Source organism: Sarcophilus harrisii, chromosome 1 (assembly GCF_902635505.1).
Source record: "Sarcophilus harrisii chromosome 1, mSarHar1.11, whole genome shotgun sequence".
In the NCBI taxonomy this organism is placed as follows: domain Eukaryota; kingdom Metazoa; phylum Chordata; class Mammalia; order Dasyuromorphia; family Dasyuridae; genus Sarcophilus; species Sarcophilus harrisii.
In genome coordinates this window covers 702,931,240-702,953,683 of record NC_045426.1, presented here as the reverse complement: position 1 = coordinate 702,953,683, position 22,444 = coordinate 702,931,240, and the positions used below count along the sequence as shown (strand labels likewise).

The following is a 22,444-nucleotide window of genomic DNA, read 5'->3' as shown; positions in this document are numbered from 1 at the left end:
GATAAGCAAAAGTCCTCGGTCTTTATTCTTGGTTTTTAGAGGTAGGATTGAATTGGATGGAGGCAGAATCTTCACGACCTTCCGTCTTCCTAGTCTACTGCCAAAGTGACTCTGGCTAAAAGGGACCCCTAGTCCCTCCTACAGTTTTCTGTATATACCAACTATAGAGCCAGCACAGGATAGTGGGAAGGGCCATTTTCCAAGCAAATGCTTATAGAGTTTTGTCCAGTCAGAAATTACCCTTAAGTGCTCTGTTGTCCGGACCTTAGTGCATGAACTCAAGAGTTTCAGCCCTATGAGGTAGGGGATTCTGGTATTACCCTCATTTGACAGACGGGGAAATGGGTCCTGAAAAGTGAAATGCCTTGGCTGTGGGGGCAGAGCTAATAAGTGTTTCAGCCAGGACTTGAACTCAGGGTGCTTGGGAGAAAAAAAAAATTCTTATCCAAGAAAAGAACATTTTTTGAAGATTCCTCTTTGTGCTTAAATGTGCACCAAAATGCCAACATGTTCAGTCTTGAGCTTTCCCAAGTTAAAGCTCCAAGCCCCTTTCTGCAGTTCTGGGCCTCGTGCTGATGTTTGAAGTGGGCCTTGTCCACTTCCAAACCGGGGCCCATTGCGTGAGACAGTGACTTGGTGGGCTGGCGGGTGCCCGATTTGAGGGAAGGCAGCCCATCCCTCTCTGGTCTGGCGAGCCCTACTTGGTGAGGTGCTTTTGTTCCCATGGAAACTATTTGCAAAATGCTTCGATGCCTGAGAAACCTCTCACAAGAGAGCCAGCGGGTTTGCCTTGCACACTTGCTCCCAAACTGAATCTTACTAATCAGATTTAAGAGAAACCTGGGAAATAAGGCGAATGATGAGACCACAGCTGACTGGCTTGTTTGCTAAGAGACTGACTTCAATCCCCTGCAACAGCAGATGAGGTTTCCAGCCTCTGCTTGGAGACCTTTGTGGAGGGGGAAATGCATTAGCTCCCTGGGCAGACCGACCACGCTATTTGGGACAGCTTGGCTAGGTTTGTCCTCATAGCCACCATAAAGCTCTTTGTACCTTCTACCCCCTCCATCCACCTCCCAACACAGTTAATCTGGGTGTTGGTGGGAGTAGAGGCCCCGATCAATGGCCTTTTAGTTTCTAAAATGAAGGTTTCAAGTCATGGCAAGATTCCTTCTATCAAATCTGCCCATGAGCAGCTTTGGGGCCTTGACAGAACTTGTGATCACCCTTTCTCTGGAACTAAAGCTTTTAGTCTGTTTGAAATCAGAGGATGTGGCCTTGTGGCAGCCCTGCATCCCCAGGTTGGACGCAGGCCGAGATACTGAGGCAGAAGTTGGAAGGGGAAGAGGTCCCAGCTGCAGGAAATACTGAGGGGCACAAGAGAGAAGGAAGGGCAGTGACTTGTGTGTTTTGGGGGCATAAGGCGCAGCTCCCATCAACCATCTCCCACCCGGCCAGCCCTGCTTTTTTGGGGGTCATGCGACACCCCAAAGGGACGGACCATCCCAGCCCTGGGCCTAGCTGTGCCTGGGCCCAAGCAAATGTGTTCCAGGACAATGAGTTTAAGATTATTATCTAAATATTCCGAGAAGCAAACTATGGCAGGGGTGGGTAATAGATTAGGATCAGTGAGCTGGGTGTACTTATTAATGGAGCATTCAGTAAATAATCCTTTTGTCTGATGCCTTCTGCCAACAATGCTCCAATCTGCTCTGCTATTCCCATTGCCATCTGTCAGAGAAGGGAATTTATAGCCATCCATTGTCCCGTACCGTTCTTACATCCACCTGGGAGTAAGTGTTCATGGCCACCAGTTCTCTGGAGAGATAATCATTTTATTCTCAAAAGGAGGAGTTTGGGGCAAACTTGGGTGACTATGCGAACAGCCTATACCTGAAACTGCCCTTGAATCCCAAAGCCTCAGACCCGTTTCTGCTGCTTAGGGCTCACTACAAGACTTTGGCCGAGTGCCTCAGCCAGTCCGGGCTGGCTCCAAGGCCAGTCACATTTGAGGTCCCTTCCGGTCTTGCCCCGGAGGCTGCCGGGTTGGAGGCCACACCACCTGGGCTGCTCCATTTGCTTCCCACTTACCCCCTTGCACACCTTAGCAGCAACATGAAAATGACTTTAGCAATTGCCTTGTTGGGATCACACACATCTGAATGGTGAGAAATTTCACAGCCCCAAGGCTGGTGTTCTTATTCCTCTTCTGTATGCTGCCGGTAAATTAATTCACAGCAAATCCAAATTGCTTGTGAAGTGTCTTCTGGAAAACACAGGTCCCGGGCTTCTGCAGACCTTTCGTTACCTTTTATTTTATTTTTTTAAAGAACAAAAAGCCAAGAGTATTAAACCAGAATGTTGCTGATGTTTGATGCGACTTTCCCTCTTCTGACCCCCCTACATGAGGCAGGCCTTAGGGAAGGAGGCAGCTCTAAGGCTCCCTGCCTCTGCCAGTGGGCATCTGGAAGTTTTTGTCTCCGTCCCTGCCCCGCTAGCCGAGCCTCCCGCTAATGAATTTAAGCCACTGGCCCCCATTTGGGTTCTGAAATGATTCATCACCGGATGGGCTTTTCCCTGCCTCTTTTAAAATCAGGTTGTGCTCTTTCCTCAGAAATAACAATTTTAATGGCTTCTCTCTCCCTGCCCAAAAGCACATCGAGTCCAGAGACTGCATGCTTAAGCTAGAATCCCAACAAAACCACTTCAGTCTCCTTTTCAGCAAAGTCCTTTATTAACCTCCTGTTCCATATCCACTCCACGTGACTTCAGGTAACCAGGTACCCATAAGTACTGTTGGCTTTGTCAACTCATGTCAGAGTATTCAATGTGTGTAGAAATCATGCACCTCAGTTGTTCTTAGGTGTAAAAATACTTAAGGTGTATTTGAAATTTCTGCCTTTTCCCACCGTCTAATTATTGAAAAAAAGCATAGACATTTTTCTTCTAGAGAAACACTCTTTACACGTTGGCTAGTGACTAATGCAAGGGCCTTTAGGGGTCTCTTCTCTGCTCTATGTGTTCTTCCCATTCCCTGAATGTTCCCATTGGTGTCCAACCCTGGCGTGCTTTTTCTAGTGGATAATGCCTCTCGCTTATTCTGTGCCGGACCATAGCTCCTTCCCCATCTACCCTGACCAGGACACACTCTCTAATAAAGGCATTTAGGGCGGCTGGTGACACGGCTTTCCTCCAGGAGACTTTCCTCACGACACTGAGCCCATCCCTGCCAGACCGGCCTCGGGTCCTTTCATCCAGATGCAAACTGAACATCCTTCCAAGAAGGCTGGAGCTTCTGGGAGAGGCTCTGGGGGTCAGTCTGCATCCTTTGGCAGTGACGACTCTGAGCGGCCCGGCCCGGGTCTGGGCCGTCCACGGAGGCCATGCCACGTCCAGAGAGCAAACATTTACGCAACGGACAAGGGATGAGAGGACCCCAAAGCGGAACGAGACTTTAGATTCCAGTTTCATTACAGAAAGGCATCCCCAGAATTTCCTTGACCCAGCGACTCCTTTCAGCTAACCTGGCTGGAAAGAACTCGCTCGGGGATACTTGGTGCCCAGTTTGGCAGTGGGGCTTCTGGAGGCAGTGAGGTAAGAGAATCCCGCCCTTTGGGCCTGAGCCTTGGGAAGCCAGGAGTGGGCCTGCAGGGACCAGCTTTAGCTCCATAGGAAAGGGATGTCTAAAAAGTCTCGAGCGCCACCGGTCTGAATGCCCTTTGCCATCAGCAGCCAGCCTGCCCAGGAGGGTGCAGAGGGGAGCCACTTGCCCAGGTCCCAAAGCTGCCGACGCGCCGCGCTCGGCAGCCTCGGAACCCGGGAAGGCGGCCAGAGGGGCCGGCGTGGGAGGTCGTGTCCCTCTGGCCCCAGGCAGGCGAAGGGGCCGCCGTGGTCGGGACGGAGCAGCAGTGGGAGCCGAGCCCGGCAGCCCCACGGCTGCTCTGAGTTCTCATCTCTTTCTGGTTTGTTTTTAAAGTGACCACAAGAATTTTCACATGATGACATTCAACAAACAACCTCGTGGTTGCTCTGAATCTTAACACTGCGAAACACAGGAGCAACGTAACACAATGGGGGACTGCACTAGAGCCACGGAGGGGAAAGGACGCACAGCTGTGCCCAAAAGAAAGCCCGGAAGCAGAGGACGGGGGGTACCCAACACATCTAAGGAAATACGAGCTGGAAACTTCCATTTACAATAGCCAAACTAGGGAGAAATCCAGCATGGCATTGATCCCAAAGGAAAGCTTCCTGCCGAGGCAGGTTTGTGTCCGTGGCAAGGCCTCCTCAGCCAGGGGCACGCTGGGCCAGTGCCTTCCTAGGCCAGGCCTGTCCCTCTCACCCTCGCCAGCACAGAGGCACTCATCGTCCTGGAGCAAAAATAAAATCAAGAGCCTGGCGCTCGGCTGCCGCCACGTTCGGGTGCCACAGATCAACCATGAAAACCACACGTGGTCCTTCTTCTGCCGAACCTGAGGAGAAAACAGGCTGTGAGGGAAACACTGCAGCTACCACAGGCCAGATCCCATTCCTCCATCCGCATTGAATCCCATTCCTCCGTCCGGATCGTGCTATTACTTGGCTTGCCCTCAGGCAGACGGGCTGGCCCTGTCTCTCAAAGCTGCTGAAACGGGTTTTATCAGAAATACTAACTCTGAAGTCAGACAGCAGATAAAGTCGGCAATGAAAGACTTCAAATATGGGCCTGTTTATAGATCAGGAGATGGGGGGGGGGGGGATGCGGGAGAGGGAACAAGAGAGGAAGGGAGAAAGAGGGAGAGAAGGAAGGAAGGAGGGAGAAAGGGAGGGAGAGGGAAGGGGATGAAGGAAAGGAGGGAGGAAGGGGGAGGGAAGAAGAAGGGAGGGAAAGAAAGAGAAAAGAAAGGAAGAAGGAAGAGAGAGGGAGAGGAAGAAAATAGGGGAAAAGTGAGAAAGGAAGAGAAGGAGGAGAAAGAGCGAGGAAAAGAGAGGGAGAGAAAGGGTTAAGGGGAGGGAGGGAGAACAAGAGGGAAGAAGATGGAGGGGGAAGAAAGGAAGAGATGAGGGGGAAGAGAGGGAAAGATGGAAGGAGAGAAGGAGAGATATGGAAGGAAGAAAAGGGAAGGAGTGGGAGATATGAGGGAAAGGAAGAGAGCGAGAAATTCAGACCTCTATATGTGTGTATATGCACATATATTTATGAGTATATTTGAATCTGTGTTTACACATGACTGCAAAAAATCACATGTGAACAGACACCCTCCCTAAGAAGAAAACACTCTTTCATCATTTCCTGTTTCCCAGAAGAAACCGAACCCAAGCCTTGATGGGAGACTAGAGTGAAAGCAGAAAGGATTTCACTTTAGAGAGCCATACACTCCCCAGACTTTTAGAGTTGGAACAGGGAAAGGTAAAATTAAGTCCACTGTTTCTCTGAGCCCCGGTTGTTTGGGGGCACCCATCCTTCCCGAGCTGCTGGGCCCCATGTAGGGCTAATCTCCAGGGGGACAGAGTTTGCCAAGAGGAGCAGGGGCATACTTGCCTTCGTGGAATGCGGTGTGCAGAAAGGAGTCGTCAAAGAGGAGGCAGCGGCCCTCTGCCCAGCACTGGGGCTCTCCTCCCACCACCAGCTCGCAGCCACTGGGGGTCTTCAGACCTTCGTGTGCAAGAGAGAACAGGGCCAGATATGAGTTGGGAAATACCAGAGGGCCCTGCACTTCAGCAAAGAAAGTGGCTACAAAACTCTGACTACCCTCCTGTTACGATTCAGTCTCTGCTACCCCAGAAGGCACAGGTGCAAAGATGAAAAGGGCAACGTTTGCTCTGACAAAAACCCATTTCCCCTGAGACTCTGAGTGGGCTGCGTCAGCTCGGTACCTCCTAGCACCAGTCCTGGGCAGGGGCCCAGGTCTTCCACTATGGAGCTGGCACCAACTAGTGGCCTTCTCAAAGGGAAGTGAGCAACGATGGCACATGCGTCACCTCCACAGACGCCTAACACGCGGCTTTCTCCACCTGAAGAGCTTTCCTCATCACCTGCTGTGGAGACCTGGAAGGAGAGCCTGAAACGGCGGGCCTTCAAAGGAGTGACAAATCAGGTTGGTTGAAGGTCTGGGAGACACAGAGAAGAAAGCCAGAATAATAACTCATCCAGCTACTGAAACCCTGGGAGCAAGACGCTGAAATAATAAAGTCATGGCTGTCCCTTTCTCTAGTGTTTATTTGTCATCTGGATTTGAAGGCATCCTAGGATCACAGTGACTCAGATGAGATGCCAGGTAGCACAATGATAGCGTGCTGGCCCTTGAATCAGGAGAAGCAAAATTCAAATCTGACCTTGGACACTAAGCTGTGTGATCCTGGGCAAGTCACTTCACTCTGTTTGCCTCAGTTTCTTCATCTGCAAAGTCAGCTGAAGAAGAGGATGGCAGACCCCTCCAGTATCTCTGCCAACAAAACCCCAAAGCGGGTCATTAAGGGTCAGATATGACTACCAGACTGGGGGGGAAAAAGCTCTAGAACTTAGCCCTTGCTACAAAGGAGATCTGAGATTGTGTGATCCTGTATTTTCCCACTCAAACTACATTGCAGAGCAAGAAAAGACTCCGTTTCCCTTCCTTGAGTCATTCTGGGCTTTACAGCCTCAGCTCTTTGACTTTCTTTGGCTCACAGGACAGGGACTGAGGGAAAAGAAAGCTGAGGCGATGGGAAGGCCAGGATTGGAGTGAGGTCAGTTTTTAAGTTGACAAGTTATGACTTTTGCACATCAGTAAAAATCTGCCTTGAGCTGGTATCTGGTAAATGCTGATGGAGTGCAACCCCTTGCCTCTGTCATTTATCAGTGAAATCTTTACAGCTCAGCCTTTTAATATCTTTAATTATGAGTGACCAGGCTACCCCTTTCTGGAAGGATTTACCCAGAAGGAAGCACACAAGATCATACAGAAGGAAGCCACGGACAAGGATCTGGCACGCTGCAGCGCTATTTCGGGTTTCACTGACTCACTGTGGCAGCTATGACTGACTGAGTTCCTTCATTTCCTTTCTGTGATTTAATTTCCCCAATAATTAGAAGGGCAGCCATGTATATGGCACATCGTGCCAGACAAAGTGCGTCCTCAGACCTGGTCTGCGAGGCAGCAGGATGGGTATTGCTCCCATGGAAGCTTTTCTGCTGTCACATAATCAAGATGAGGGCCGAGATCCTTCCAACTCCAAGCCCAGGATTCTATTACAGCATCCAGCCTCCCCTGCACGAAAGCTGGTGGAATAGATAACGCTTCCATGCTTCCAGCCTCATTCTGTTGATGACACAAAAATGGATGGAGCCCAGCAAGTTCACACATAGTAATTATTCCAATTAAAGCTAATTTTATTTGTGAAGAGAATGTATTTCTCAAAAGCAGCCAATGCATTTCAAAGAATGAGCTATTGCCCACTGATGATGATGATAATGATGGCGATGGAAGTATAGCTGCCCTGTGATGGGTGCCCCTGAGCCCCATGGGGAAAGGGGAAGTTTGGGGTGGGGGGAGGTGGAAGCAGGAAATGCAGTCTGGGTGATACTGGACCAGTCCCTTTCCTTTCGGAGTCTCATTTCCTCCTTACCAGAGAAAAGCATTGGTCTGTTCGATGGGTCTATGACAATCCCACCCACTGCTTCCTGGCCAAACAGAAGGCGACTCCTCTGGGCTTGTTCTAGGGGTCTGCTAGGACAGAATTCCAGGAATATGGAGAAGCCGGGAGGCATCTTCTCTTCAGTAACTGTCCTGCCCTCTCACTGAAGTGGAAAGGAGGGATGCTCTCCTTCTCCCGGCCTCTACATGACTCATCACCACTCACCACATCAGAGAACAAAACACGTCTGGCTTTGCATCTCTAGCTCGGTGCTGCTTCCCCACACTTGCTTTCTTAGCCGTTACCGCTTCGTCCTGTTGCCAACGAGATCAGCTTAGCTGGCAGAAACGGTCCTTGCCCCACATCTCACTCCGTGATTGGGTAATGTCTGTGCGTTAGCATTAGGCAGCTTGGAAGCTGGGGAGCAACTCCAGCCTGCCAGAGAGGGTTTTTCTCCCAGGGCCTTTGTGGTTTAGGAGCGTACGGTTTTGTCTGAGATTCTCTCTCGAAAGAAAGAACAGGGGTTTCTCCCACAGTGGATGAAGATGCAGTTGGAAAAAGCTATGTATACACTAGCTATTAGTCCTTCATTAGTTTGGGGAACTGTAGGTCTCCCTCAGGACCCAGGTGGGGTATTCTCCGGAACTGCCAAAATTGATAAGATCACACAAGGAGAAAAATGATGTTTGTGTTTAACTCGAGCTGGTGACCAGAATCACGGTGCTGTAAGCCAGCTGATGGGGTTCTCGGCCTGTGCTAAGGGCAAGCCATTCACAAGTGCATCCTGTTCCACTGACACTGGTTCTCTGGGCAGAAAGGCTGTCTGGGAGAAGGCCCTGACTCACTTTGGAGGTCTGCGGCAAGGCAGCTGTACACAGGGGAGCGGCTCAGTCAGGAATGCTAGGTAGTATGTGGGCCATCGGCCTGTCATCTCGGCCGCCATCGTTTCCTCTGGAGTCTGGGGCGGGAGGAGTCCACACTCAGTCCAATAAGACAGGGGGGGCCGTGGCGTTTGGCAGAGCCCTTTAATGGGGGCACAAGTCCACCAGCCTGGCAGCCAAGGTCCTGCCCCTTTTCTAATGCCAGTGGGTTCCATGGGACAGAGTGTAGCAGAGGTACAGAGGAAGCAGTACCTGTGTGGATCACCCTGGGAGCTTCGGAGTTAGAGACTCCTGCCAAGAGAGGCACAGGACAATGGGCTCTCTCCATGCTGCACATGTTTGTTTCCTGACATGGCCGAAAGCAAGGAAGGGAAAATTAACCAAGGAATAAGTTCTAAAAGAAAACCTATGCTCATGTGGCTGCAGAGGAGACTGGATCACTGAATTCAGGATCAGTGGATCTAGGTTTGAGCTCCTTCCTGTGGGATTCTAGGAAGTCCAAGGACTTTTCAAATCTCTCTTTCTCCATCTAGAAAATGAGTCTTGAGCTGGATGATCTCCAAGGATGATCCCTTGCTTTAAAACCTGTTGATCCTCAAAGTGGCCCCCATTACAAACCCAGTGGCCGAAATGTAGGGGACTTGGGATGGGCCTAATGTCACATAATTTTCTAGCAGCAAGACCTCCTTCATCTCTGGAAAAAGATGATTGTCTAATGTGGGGATTCAAGACAATTCCAAAAGAGCTGGGGTGGAAAATGCCATCTGAATCCAGAGAGAGAACTATGGAGACTGAATATGGATCAAAGCAGAGTATTTTCACTTTTATTTTGTTTTTTGTTTGTTTGTTTTTTCTTTGTCATGGTTTTTTTTTTCTTTTGGTCTGATCAAACATGGAAATACATTTAAAAGAATTGCATATATTTAACCAATGGGAAATTGTTTGCCGCCTTGGGGAAGAAGGAGGTAAGCAAGGGAGAGAGAAAAACGTGGAACACAAAGTCTTACAGAAATGAACAAAGAAAGCTATCTTTCCATGTATTTGGAAAAATAAAATTCTATTGAAAACAAAAAAGATTTCAAAAGATGATTACCAGTGGGCCATATTAGGGCCCATGTTGGACTTATGTGTTTTATACACATAAACACTCAGGCTCTTCAGAGATCTAAGATTTTATATGTGTATAGACTTCCCTCCACTGATGCAAAATGGAATCTTTCTGCACCTTAATAGCCTCCATGAGTTACTTCAATTAAAAAAAAAGTCCTCACATTGTGCTCAACCTTCTGGCAATATGACAAGATGGAGTCATCATAGAATGGCAACTTTTATCTTCAATTGAGCCTCAAATTTCTCCAGATGGACTTTCTTCAAATGCTGCTTTTGTTATAATTCTGGCATTCAAAGCCCTCTGCCATATCACTAGCCTGGCCTTAATTCATCATTCTCTTATATATATTTTATATTTCATCCAAACTGAACTGCTCTTTCCTACCATTCCCCTTCTGCCCTGTGTCATGTCTGTGCTTTTTGATCCCTCCTACAGGAAAGCATTTGTTGGCTCTGGCTCCTGATATATATGGCCTTTTCTTCAAGGCCTCATTCAGGTGTCACTTGCCTTCCTTGGATCCCTGCGCCCTCTCCCCCAGCCTGCAGGTGATCCCAGGTCCAGCTCTCAGTCCCATCTCTCCTTTGCATTAAATGTATTTGGATCAAAGTGACTTATATTCTTGCCTTCCCCCAATGAAACAGAAAGCAAGCTGAGTAGATCATCTCTTTTTATCCTCAGAACCGTGCACACGCAGAGCCTTGTACAAAGATGCTTAACGTTTACTGAATTTAATTGAATCCTATCCCACCCTCCCACCCTCTTCAAAGATGATGCTTCCCCAGTGACTGTGGTCCCATGTAGAACAGCTAAGGGATGTCACAGTGCACAGTGTACAGGGCCTGCAGTCAGAAGACTCATCTTCATGAGTTCAAATCCAGCCTGAAACACTTCCTAGCTGGGTGACTCTGGGTAATACACTTTAACCTTATATGCCTCAGTTAACTCATCTGTAAAATGAACTGGAGAAGGAAATGGCCAACCACTCCTGTATTTCTGCCAACAAAACCCCAAACCGAGTCATGAAAATCAGGTGTGTCTGATAAACAACAAATTTGACCGATGTCTTCTCTTGGGTCTCTCAAGCCTGAGAAGTTGATTCTCAAGCGTTCCTCTGAGCTGTTCCTTTCCCTTGCTCCTTCCTAAAGCCGATAAGCTAGAAACGATCGGCTTCTGAGAGAAGCTTCCCTTTGCTGAGGCTTCCTTTGCATGTATCCCTTTCCAGGAATGTTAACAAGACACATCGTCATCAGACAGTAAACTCCTTACCCAGATGGCTGGGGGATGGCTATTTCTGATCTTTCTCAGCTACTACAATGTGAATAGCAATTTCCAGAGAAGAATGAGATATGCTTGATATGTCTTTTGCCCCTTTTTTGTATCCTCAATGCTTAACAGAGAGCCTAGCACAGAATAGGTACTTAATACATGTTTACTGATTGATCAAAACAAGGCTGAGCACCAATGCCTGGCACACAATAGGTACTTAATAAATGTTTACTGATTGCTAAAGTCATAAGGCTTAGCACTAGTATCTGGCATACAATAGGTACTTAATATGTTTCCTGATTGATAAAGCCAGTACTTGGCACACAGTAGGTACTTAACATATGTTTACTGATCAACTAATAAAGACATAAAACTTAGCACCAATGCTTGGCACAAAGTAGGTATTTAATAAATGGTACTGACTGATAAGACCATAAGACTTAGCACAGTGCCTGGCACACTATAGGTACTTAATATAGGTTTACTGATTGATAAAACCATAAGGCTCAGCACAGTGCCTGGCAAACAACAAGTAATTAATATATGTTTACTAATTGACTGATGAAGTCATAAAGCTTAGCACCAATGCTTGGCACAAACTAGGTACTTAATGTTTACTGACTGATAAAAGCTCAGCACCAGTGCCTGGCACACAATAAGTACTTAAGTGTTTACCGATTGATAACATAAGGTTTCACCAGTACCTGGCACACAATAAGTACTTAATATATGTTTACTGATGGATAAAACCATAAGGCTCAGCACAGTGCCTGGCAAACAAAAGGTACTTAATAAATGTTTACTAATTGACTGATGAAGACATAAAGCTTAGCACCAATGCTTGGCACAAAGTAGGTACTTAATGTTCACTAACTGATCAAAGCTCAGCACCAGTGCCTGGCACACAACAGGTACTTAATAAATCTCTACTAATTGACTGATAAGGCCATAGTCCTGACTCGGCACAGCTTGGTCACCTACCCTTGGAGGCAGACCATGATCCCCCCCGGCCCTTACGATCTCCCAGAGCTGCTATGTCTCTAAAGAACCGATCCCCTGGGAGTCCGCGGGCTCCCTGTTAATTCCTCCCACCTTAGGGAGGCCGATTCTTGGACCACAGACAAACAGTACTGTCCCAGGACACAAGTGGATCTTTCCTTAATGCATGACAACGCACCTCAGGCCGCTCAGAGCCCCTGGGTTCAGCACGGAGCAGTGGACAAGCCCGGGTTCGATTGTCCCTTGGGCATGAGCTGCTTCGGGCCTGGTTTGCTCACTTGTCTCAACCTCAGTTTCCTCAGCTATACAACAATAGCACCCCCTTTCACGGAGTTGTGAGTATTCAGTGGGGTAAGATGGGGAAAGCCCGAGCAAATGTGCAAGCACTAAGCAGAAGCCACAATCATCAGCGCTGCGGCTCCTGCTAGTCCCAGGGCCCTGCAGATGGCGGCTAAGAGGCCCTGAGTGGCCCTGGAGAACCTCCCAGGGTGGGCCCGACATTCGTGCTCTCAGCTTCCTTGTCAGTAGCGGCTCAGGGACCACAGATAAGTGCGCGCCTGTGACTTGAGCTTTCTAATCTGAATTTCTACTAAACCCGAGGTGACCGCACTTACCTGCACCCCTCCTCCCCCCGCGGCTTACGTACCTAGATGGCACCGGATGCGGATGTTGGTGGGCCCGTAGTGCTCGGTGATGACCGTGCCGGGGCTCAGCACTGAGATGCACGCGTTCCCAAAGACATTGTTCCCAATGCAGGTGCGGAGGCTTCCGAGCAAACGGTACGTCCGTGGGCATTTTCTGCAGTTCCGGGGGACACACACCCCCTGGTTCACCAAGTAAAAGGTAAACCACTCCCCGCTTGGGGTGCTGTTCATTTTCCAGCCTTGCGGGAGGCTGCAGTTGGAGAAAGCTTTGTAGAGCGTCTCAAATTCACACAGGATGGTCTGGAAGTTGCGCTCCAACAGCTCCACATCGTGTTTCTGGGCGTCGCGGGAGAAGTAGGGAGTGGTGGGTAAGTCTGGGAGGAAGAAGACCTCGGGCTTCTGGATGGACGGCCGGCTGTTCAAGTAGCGCCCCTGCTCCCGGATTCCCTTGTGGATGCGGCCCATGCCGGACCAGGAGTAGCGCTTAGCATACTCCTGCAGGTTGTGGTAGAGCTTCTGGTTCAGGCCGTCGTTGTGGGTGCAGCGCACGCACTCGGGGGACTGGCAGTACACGTAGCCGTTCTGCAGCCCGTTGACGTCCGCGCTCTGCATGAGGGAGTTCACGGTGACGTAGGGCCGGGGCTGCTCGCGGCCTACGTGGTAGCAGTACCACACGAACAGCACCAGCAGGCAGGCCACCGTGGTCAGCGCTGTCGTGTCACAGTCCCGCACGGACTGGATGCCCGTAGCGATGCAGTCCCGGAGGCCGTCCAGCGACCAGGACCAGTCCAGCAGCCAGGCCACCGACATCTTGGGGCAGTGGTTGTTAGATGGGCGTTGTACGGTCAGGCGGTGCGTCCTCAGATGGCCCAGGGGCACCCACACCATGCAGGTCGGTGCGCGGGAGGAGGGAGGGCTCAGGATGGGGAAGGCATGGCCACAGCTGCTCCCTGGGGGCCGGGACAGGCTTCATGGACAGACCCCGTCGCTAGTGATCACATCTTCCTTTCTGGCAAAAGGCCTTTGCCAGACGAGTGGGAACGCGTCGGGCTGCACCAGGCAAACGGTGGGGCTCCAGGTCTCCTCAGCTGGCCCGAGTCATTCTGAAATATCCTTGAAGCCATCCAAGTCTGGAAAAAATAGTCACCAGTGTGATAGGTTTCTCATAAATGTCCAGAAACAAGCCCCTCAATTAGATTAGATATTGACAGGAACCCTGATTTCTACTTTATAAATGTTTAGGAGACAGAAGTACTTGGTAGTACTTTATCAGACAGACTTATCTGGAGTCCAAAGTGTTGCAGACAAAGGGCAGAGGGGACTGTTTAAAGGGAGCCCAAGTTCTGCTTTCTAAGATTAATTATAGGCTCCCAGTGCTGGAAGGGACCTCGGAGGCCATCGGCTCCAAACCATTTACTTACAAGAGAGAGAAAGAAACTGAGAATTAGACAAGGAGGTCACTTACCTAAGGTCGGCCACAAGTTGAGAGAACTGGCTTGGCTCACACTGAAAAAGCACTTTATACACCGTCACTTCGGAGCCTCACCTTTACAACCTCTAAAGGTGAGGGATCACTAATGGCTGTTTTTATTTTACCCACATTGCTCTGTCTGGCGCGGGTCATGATTGTGCTTCTTTTTATAATCTGAGAGCCAAGTCTTTGATTTGAAACATACACACACACTTGGAAATATAGGTGTATACACAGAGACATACATATGTAGATACATATATGCATGCACTTTATACATATATATGCATATGTGTGTATATACATATACAGATGAATATCTCCACATACATACATGTAAATATAATATATACATACATACACATATAATATACACTCACACCCACACAACATACAGATAACTATATAGTTTTATAGTTATCTATAGAGATCTATATAATTATCTACATGAAGATCTCTTTATAATTCTATATTTTATATATCTTTATGTATTTTATTATAGATCTCTTTTTATATATAGATCTCTATAGAGCTACCTATCTACATAACACACTATAAATATCTATAGAATGTGTGTGTGTGGGTGTGTGTGTGTTTCCCAATATTCCCTCACCTTCAGAGGTTGTAAAAGTAAGAAAAACATACAGTATGAAACCTAAATTTTCTAGCCTCCAGGAAAGCAGGCCAGTCCTCTTGCCAGAAATCCCAACCCTTTCACAATGCAAACTAAACCTACCGAGAAAACTAGTAGGTTGCCTCCCTCCCTTTGAGACTGCTGGCTGTCATGTCTGGCACACACACGGACACTGAATACGTGGTTTGTGCCCATCAGAACACAATTTCTTTGCCTGAATAAGTCTCTAAAGCTCTTGCCCTTTTCCCCAGAGTTTTCTTGAATCCCAAGGGGCCTAGCCTGCTGACTAGATCTAGATGATTACATGAAGATATGAGCACTGTCGATTTTCGAAACGAAGTCATGACTAACAAACTTGGAGACAAAACAAATCCTGTCAGAGGGAACAATTCTCGGTCCCAGAAAGCAGCTTGTGTAAACAAGGGACTTCCCAAAACTGAAACTATCTGGGCAGAAGTTTGTTTATTTTAGAACCAAAGCAAATGGGGCTTTCTCTTGGAATGTAAGTTCCTTGAGGGTCTGGAATGATTCATCTTTGGTGTCTATAATGCAGATCTTGGCACACAGTAGGTGCTAAATAAATAATCGATTAGAGACGAGCTTAGACCATAAGCCAGCAGTGGATGAATCCTCACTGATGCACAATGGGTAAGTGTCCAAATGTACTCCCCCCTCCCCTTCCCCCAGCTTTACAAGGAACAAAGTGGAAAAAATTTCTTGATCGCATTTTGGTTTCTTCCATGTTTGGGATGGATAAACACTGAGCTAAACACAAGGTCATCAGCCAGTCAAAAACATTTATTAAGCACCATGATATTTTTATTTCTAGGAGCCATAAAATTGGGGATATTGGAAGAGAACAGAAGCTTTTATGGCACTGGACCAAAGATTGGCAACTGGAAGGGTCTCGGAGGTCTTACCGGCCAACTGTTTCAATGACATACCTGATATGTAATATTTAGTAAGGAAAATATAGAAAAGTAAATATGGGATATTTGAGCATTGAGTACACAAGGAAAATACCTTCTTTCCCTAAAAACTAATGAGCAATGAGTTTTGTTCCAGGGGATCCTTTTATGATTTACTAGGTTCTTTCTGGGATTATTGAAAAGGGGGAGGGAATGCATGTTTTATAATTTGGGGGGGAAAGATTTGGGGATCTCTGGTACCCTCCCCATAATTCTCTTTCTCCCAGCTCTCCTCCCACCACTCCAAGCTGCAGTTTGCTTTCCCTTTAGAGCGGAGAAGACAAATAAAGGTGAGGCTTTTCAATTTATGAATTTCCTTCCTGGAACTAAGGATTCCTGGAAATTGCACGTGGCCTCCCTGAATGGGTAATAAGGCACTTTTATCAAGGACAGAATCATAATGACCTTCTTTGATTTGGATTTTCAGTTTCTCTTGTGGGGAATGGGAAGCAATACTCTAAAAGACTATTATTTGGGGAAAAAAATAATTTATCTGATAGGCATCTATTAAGTAGAAATCCAAATTAGAGTCTCTAATCATAAATGCTTCCCAGGTAGGTGGGACAGTAGGAAGAGCACATGACCTGACTTTAAATTTGGCCAGATAAATCACTTCACCCTGTTTGCCTCAATTTCCTTATCTATCAAATCAGGTGGACAGGGAAATGATGATTTACTCTAGTATCCTGACGAAAAAAACCGCAAATGGGTCATGTCTGACTGAACAAATCCCAAATGTTTCAGCCAAACATGAGACAGAATTCCATCAATAATGGATGCTGATCTGATTTCCATACATTAACAGAAGGGAGGGGTTGTATCAACAAACGTGGCCGATTTAGGGATTTCTTCCACCCAAAAGAGAGTCTCTTAGACCTACTGAGAAAGGCTGAAATTCTAAACAAATGATTGTAGGGAAGATCTCCAATTCTCTGCCCAGTGCTCTCCCCATAAGATCACAAACAGTCAGTGTGAAACAAGGACTTTTCCTCGCCACCAGTTGTTCTGGGTGACTGGCCAACTTATGCCGTCAATAGCTGACCTTCTGATAGCACTTTCAGCACATAAATTATCTCGTCTGATCTGATCATTACAGAAACCCTGCGAGGAGAGCTGCTATTATTATTCTCATCACGCAGATGGGGAAACTGAGGTCAGAAGGTCAGGAGACTTGCTCAGTATCTGAGGCAAAATCTTAACTCAAGTCTCAAGTCCTGGAGTTAGCAATATGGAAGTCCAAGGCTCGTGTCACCACACTGGACTGCTGTTAATTCCCACAATAAACAGCTAAGGCCTTGGGTCTTTAATAGCACATAGGGCAGAAGAAGTAACAACACAAGTGACTTTAAGAGTGGAAAATGGGTAAGTAACGGTCAGACTCCAACCTTCCTTTGCAAGAAATGAGCATTTATTCAGCCTCGATCTGTTCTGTGCCAGTCACAGGGCTACATATTTTTACAAATATGTATTTCATTTGATCCTGAAAAATTCCTGGGAAGTAAGTCCAAATAATATCCCCATTTTACAGATGGAAAAATTGAGGCTTGGAAAAGTTATGACTTTCCCAGCACCACCTAGCTAGAGGAATCCTAGAGCCCAGATTTAAAGCAGATTAGATAATCTGCTCAAGGTCACGAGGCAAAATCAACCCTCAAACCCAAGCCCAGCTCTAAAGCCCCAGTGTCAAACCATGATAAAAGTCTGAGCTCGCTCTGGCCTGGGAAAAGCAAGTCTAACATCACTGGCCCAGACCTGCAGAGAGGCTGCAGTTTAACCCAATCTCGTGGCTGCCTCTCATGAAGCTTTTGGAAAATCTTTGTATCTCCCCGAGTGCTACAGTGTTTTGGGCATGACGACACCGACTCGTATTCACACAGCATTTCACGGTTTACAAAGCACTTGGTTCTCGACAACCTGTGTGGCAGAGAGTGTCAAGAGAACCTCAAGATCATTAACCTGCTTTGACAGAGGAAGAAAAGGAGCTTCCGAAAAGTTCAAGGATCTGACCACAGTTTTCTGGCTGGTAAGTGATAGGGCTGGATTTCTGACGTCAAATCACTGCGTCTCCGGGCTTAATAAGTGTTTGTAGTGTGTCCAGATGCCCGGTAACTGTAAAGCTACCTGGGACCTTGTAGCTGACAGTCCTGGAGCCCTTCAACCTCTGCCCATCCGTCCGTAGTCATCACCCCCAACCTTCAAATAGGGACTTGGGTAGCTTTCGCTGTAACAGACAGTCTTCTCCTAAAACCAGCAGGATTCACTCCAGAAGTATGGATCAGGTGCCTACTATGGGCCAGGCCTTGGCTAGCTGCCAGGGGATTTACATCTACTCGTTGAGTACCTACTATGTGCAGAGTCTGGCACTAAAATAACAGAATGCAATCTCGCATAAGCTGTCTACCAGAAGTTCCCACGTGATATGTCCAGACTGTAGAATCTGGAGAAGGAAGGGTATTTAAAAGACCATCCACTCATGGAAGCTTCGGGGAAGCACAGAATTTCAAGGCAGGAAGGGGTCTCAGTAGCCTGTCAATCCAACTCCCATCTGAACACAAATCTCCTCTGTAAAACACCAGAGAGGCGGTCAACTAGCCTCTGTCTGGAGTGAGCCAGTGAAGGAGCTGGTTAGGAAATTGCCCCTTCCTTCCATGCAGCCTAAATATCTGCCTCTTAGAACTTCAAATCACTGCTCAAGGTTCTGGCTTCTGGGACCAAAGAGAACACCTCTAAGCTCCTTCATGAGCCAGTTCTGAATCTTCTCCAGGAGAAGCATCCCCAGTTCCTTTCAATGGTCCCATAAGAGCATGGATCCAAGGCCCTTCCCCATGCTGCTTGTCTCCACTTCAAGGCCCTTCCTAAAAAGTGATGCCCAGAATGGAGCACACTACTCCTGACGCTTCCAGCCAGGACAGAGTAGAGGGAGACTGTTAGATACTGCCACATCACACCACCAAGTCCAGTTAAGCTGCAGGCCACGCAAATCTCCAGATTTCTTTTTTTAATTAATAGAAGCTGCCATCTAACCATGCTCCCCCCCCCCCCCCCCCACTTTGTGCTTGTGACATCCATTTGTTGGTCCCAAGTGCAAGAATGAACATTTCTCGCCATTAAATCTCAGCAGTCTATTCGATCTAGCCCAGTGTGTTGTTTTATCATGTTCTAGTCCATTCCCCCATTTTTACAGATGGAAAAAGGAAAAAGGCCCTGGGAGGCTGAGGAACTTGCCTCTGATCACAGAGGCAGGAAGAGAAGGGGTCAGGTTCTGACATCTCTGAGGTCTTTTCCAGCTTTCCTTCCATGAACCAAAGAACCCAGAATTGAAATTTGGGGAGCTGGGGCTTTAGGGGCCAGTTCAATTTTTTTTTTTTCATCTCATTATAAAACCTGCTGTTTGGAAGCTCTAACTCAAAGGGGTCAATCGAAGAGGGGAAGTCGGCTGGGGCAGGTGAGGAGGCCCTGCCACAGGACCTGATTTTCCCTCCCTTCCCCCATTCCTGGCATTGGGAGGAAAAGAGAGAGAGAGAAGAGGGATTAGGTGGGAGGCAGGGAAAGGGGGGAAATAAAAAAGGAGGGAGGCAGAGAAAGGGAAATGGGGAAAGGGGAGACAGGGAAAGGGGAAGAGATATGAAAGGAGGGAGGCAGGGAAAGAGGCAATAGAGAAGGGGGAGATAGGGAAGGGGGAGGCAGGGAAAGGAGAGACAGAAAAGGAGGGAGGCAGAGAAAGGGAAATAGGGAAAGGGGAAGAGATATGAAAGGAGGGAGGCAGGGAAAGGGGGGAGTAGGGAAAGGGGCAATAGAGAAGGGGGGCAGGGAAAGGGGAGATAGAAAGGGGGGAGGCAGGGAAAAGGGAGGCAAGGAAAGGCGGGGAGGAAGAGAGAGGAAAGGGAGGAGTGAGAAGAGGCAGGGAAGGGAAGGAGGGAATGAAGAGTCCGAAGAGTAGAGAGAAAGGAAAAAGGAAGGAGGGAAAAAGCAGGGAAGGGCGGGATAGTTGAGAGAGGAGGAAGAAGATGGGGAGGGGGAGAAAGGAGGATGATGGGAAGGGGGAGGGAGATGGATGGGGGAGGGATGAAGGGGGATGGAGAGGAGGAGGAGGAGGCAGGGGGATGAGCGGAGGGCGGGGAGAGTCGCTGACCCCTAGGGCCGGGCTGGGCCCTGGGGGCTGCTGCTCCTCCTCCTCCTCCTCCTCCTCCTCCATCCCTCCGCCGCCTCCTCCTCCATCCCTCCGGCGCTCCTCGCTCCCTTACCTGGCTCCTGCCGCGCCCCGGGCCGGGGGCTTCCTCCACCCTCGGGCCGCCCGGTGTGAGGAGGGGGAGCCTGGCGGCCCCTTCTCCTCCTCCGCTTCCCTCTCCTCTCCGCCGCCTCTCGGGGACGCCGCCGCCTCCCCAGCCCAGACCCCGCCGCCGCCGCCGCCGCTGCGCTCGCTCCGCGGAGCCGGGCGGGGGAGGGACCACAACTCCCACAATGCGCCGCGCCGGCCCAGGCAGCGATTGGATAGGCGATGACGGGGGGCGGGGCCGAGAGGGAGGTGAGGTGTGGGAACGCGCACGAGGGCGCGCGCCGCGGGCGCCAGGGCTGGGGGCGGGGGGGAGGTGCCGGGCACTCGGGCCGGGACGCGGGGACGCGCGAGGGGGCCGCCGGGGAGCCTGGAGTCGGGACCGCCCAGTGCCCCCGAGCTGCCCCCGAGCCTGCAGCGTCTGCCGGGATGCCCCGAGGGACGGGGACTCGGGACCTCCTTTGCAGCCCTCCCCCTCGGGGCCGGAGCTCCCCGGAGGGTCCTTCCTCCCCCTGCCCGTGGCCCTGTGGCCGAGGAGCCGGCCCAGGCCCCCCCCCCCCCCCAGGCCTTAGCGCGCTGTAGGCAAAGAGCTTATCAGACCCTCCCCACGCCGAGAGCAGGCGCTGTTGTCCCGCTTTACGTTTGAGGAAACTGAGGCAGAGAGTGAGGGGCTCTGCTCAGGGTCCCGGCCAGGGAGTGTTCCCGGAGGGTGAGAACCGCGCCCTTGCCGAGCCCAGATCCAGCCCCATGAAACACCGAGCTGCGCCCATCGGCCGCCTCCCGCTTCGGTTCTCCGGCGTGGGACTCCTCCCGGCCCTGGAGCGCCCGCGGGGTGGCCTCGGCAAAGGCCCGGGGGGTTTCCTCCCCGGGGATCCTTCCCCCGGGACCCTACAGGGGAGAGGCATCATCTAGCAGAATAACCGAACAAGGAGTGAGATCTAGCAGATGGCTTCCTCCCGAGCTTGCGGCGGGTTAAGCCCGGAGCCCCTCCAGTCTCTTGCCCCGTCCTTCTGTTGGTGAATCGCTTGCAGCATCAGGGCTGGGGGGGGGGGACCTCGGAGATGACCGAGGCCGTCCGCTCATTGGACAGATGGGCAGACAGGCCTGGAGAGGAAAGAGGACTCTGGGGTAGCCATAGGGGTATAGCATCATTGGCTTCGTGCATTTGAAGCACTGCCTTATGGGAGAGGAAATACATTTGCTTGGCTTAGGGGCAACGAGTGGAAGCCACAGACGCACCCATCAGGAGCCGCTTTCTTGAAATGACAGCAGTCCAGAAGGGAATGGGCTATCTCAGGCATTTCCTTCATAACCCTCCTCCAATGACCTTGACCTTGACCTTGATCCTTCAAGGGTATCTCTCTCTCCTTCCCGTCCCCATTTCTGGAATCCCCAATGCATTATCAAATCAACTCTGCCACTGTTCCTGGAGGGGATGTGTCTCCCGGGTCACCCCTACACCTTGTGTAGTTGTACTCCCATTAGAATGCTTGGGAGACACTATCTTTGCTTTTTTTGTTTTTGCATCTTCTCTACTTTGACAGTTAATAGATATTTTTTATTCATTCATTTATTCAATTCCATCATTTTCCACTTGAGGAAGTTAAAGTCTTAAGGAGATTGATCTTGTGGAAGTGACAAAGATAGGACCTGAGGCCAGGTTTTTCAACGCCAAATTCAAAGTTCTTTCTAAAGCTGTGCTGGTTTCCCATCCCTGCAGACCTCTAGGCTGGAGGGATCTCCTTGTATCCTATGCAGAGGATCCTCATGCTGCTCAGGATTGGAGCACAAAAGCTGTGAGATCTTTTGTAACTCTTGACAATCTGTGAAGTAATTGACGCCCTACATTATGTGTCTAGTTTTGGGCAAACTTAGTCTTTTCATTGTTAATCTATCTGCTGCATGACCAAGGCTCTCTGTTATAAACCCTAATACTCTGTCCATTTTTTGTCTTTCTTTGTATCCCCAGTGCTCAGCACGGTGCCTGGCATGCCGTAAGTGCTTAATAAATGCTAACTGCCTGCCCGATTGTCATTTCTCAAAGCTATTCTTATTGCTTCAATTTCCTCCTCCTATAAAAAGTATATGGAGGTGGAATAGGGGAAGTAGCAGTGTTCATACTTTGTTACAGTCCACAAACCACAGATAAAAACTCACTGTGGATTTGCTCAGACAGGAACAGCCTGTGACTGCAAAATAGTAGCCCTCTCTAGACAAAGGCTTTCCCTGACAGCCAGAGCAAATTCCCTGTTCTGGAACTGCCTTAGGGAAGTGAAAGGATAGCTGAGGGAGGACTTATTGCATTAATGGATGAGAATGAGACTTGTCTGCGGTCCTGGGTAGCTTTGATGCTCTAAGGAGACCCCCTCCTGCAAAGTAAATTGCTACTATCTATCATTTCATAGCATGTAAGACCATCACTTGCACCTCATCATCTACAGGGAAGGAAGCAGGTTCTAAAGGGTTAAAGACTAGCATCCCTCTCTCCACACCACCCCCAACTCTCCACTTTTTTTTCTTCAGTCTTTGTGTCTGTGTGTGTTTTAAGCAATCATTTATTTTCTTTCTCTCCCTCTTGCCATTTGGAAAACAGAAATCCTT

At 49.2% G+C, this 22,444-nt stretch overlaps 1 protein-coding gene across 1 annotated transcript; it reads right to left on the bottom strand.

Annotated features, from left to right (window-relative positions):
• Positions 1 to 1,681: 1,681 nt before the first annotated feature.
• Positions 1,682 to 19,943, bottom strand: ASPHD2 (aspartate beta-hydroxylase domain containing 2). Its single transcript, XM_031948816.1, has 4 exons — positions 19,815 to 19,943; positions 12,500 to 13,627; positions 5,522 to 5,635; positions 1,682 to 4,472 (listed from the first exon to the last, which is right to left on the bottom strand). The coding sequence occupies exons 2-4, from the start codon at positions 13,383 to 13,385 to the stop codon at positions 4,363 to 4,365; spliced, it is 1,110 nt and encodes a 369-aa protein (XP_031804676.1). The 5' UTR covers positions 13,386 to 13,627; positions 19,815 to 19,943; the 3' UTR covers positions 1,682 to 4,362.
• Between the last annotated feature and the right edge of the window lie 2,501 nt (positions 19,944 to 22,444).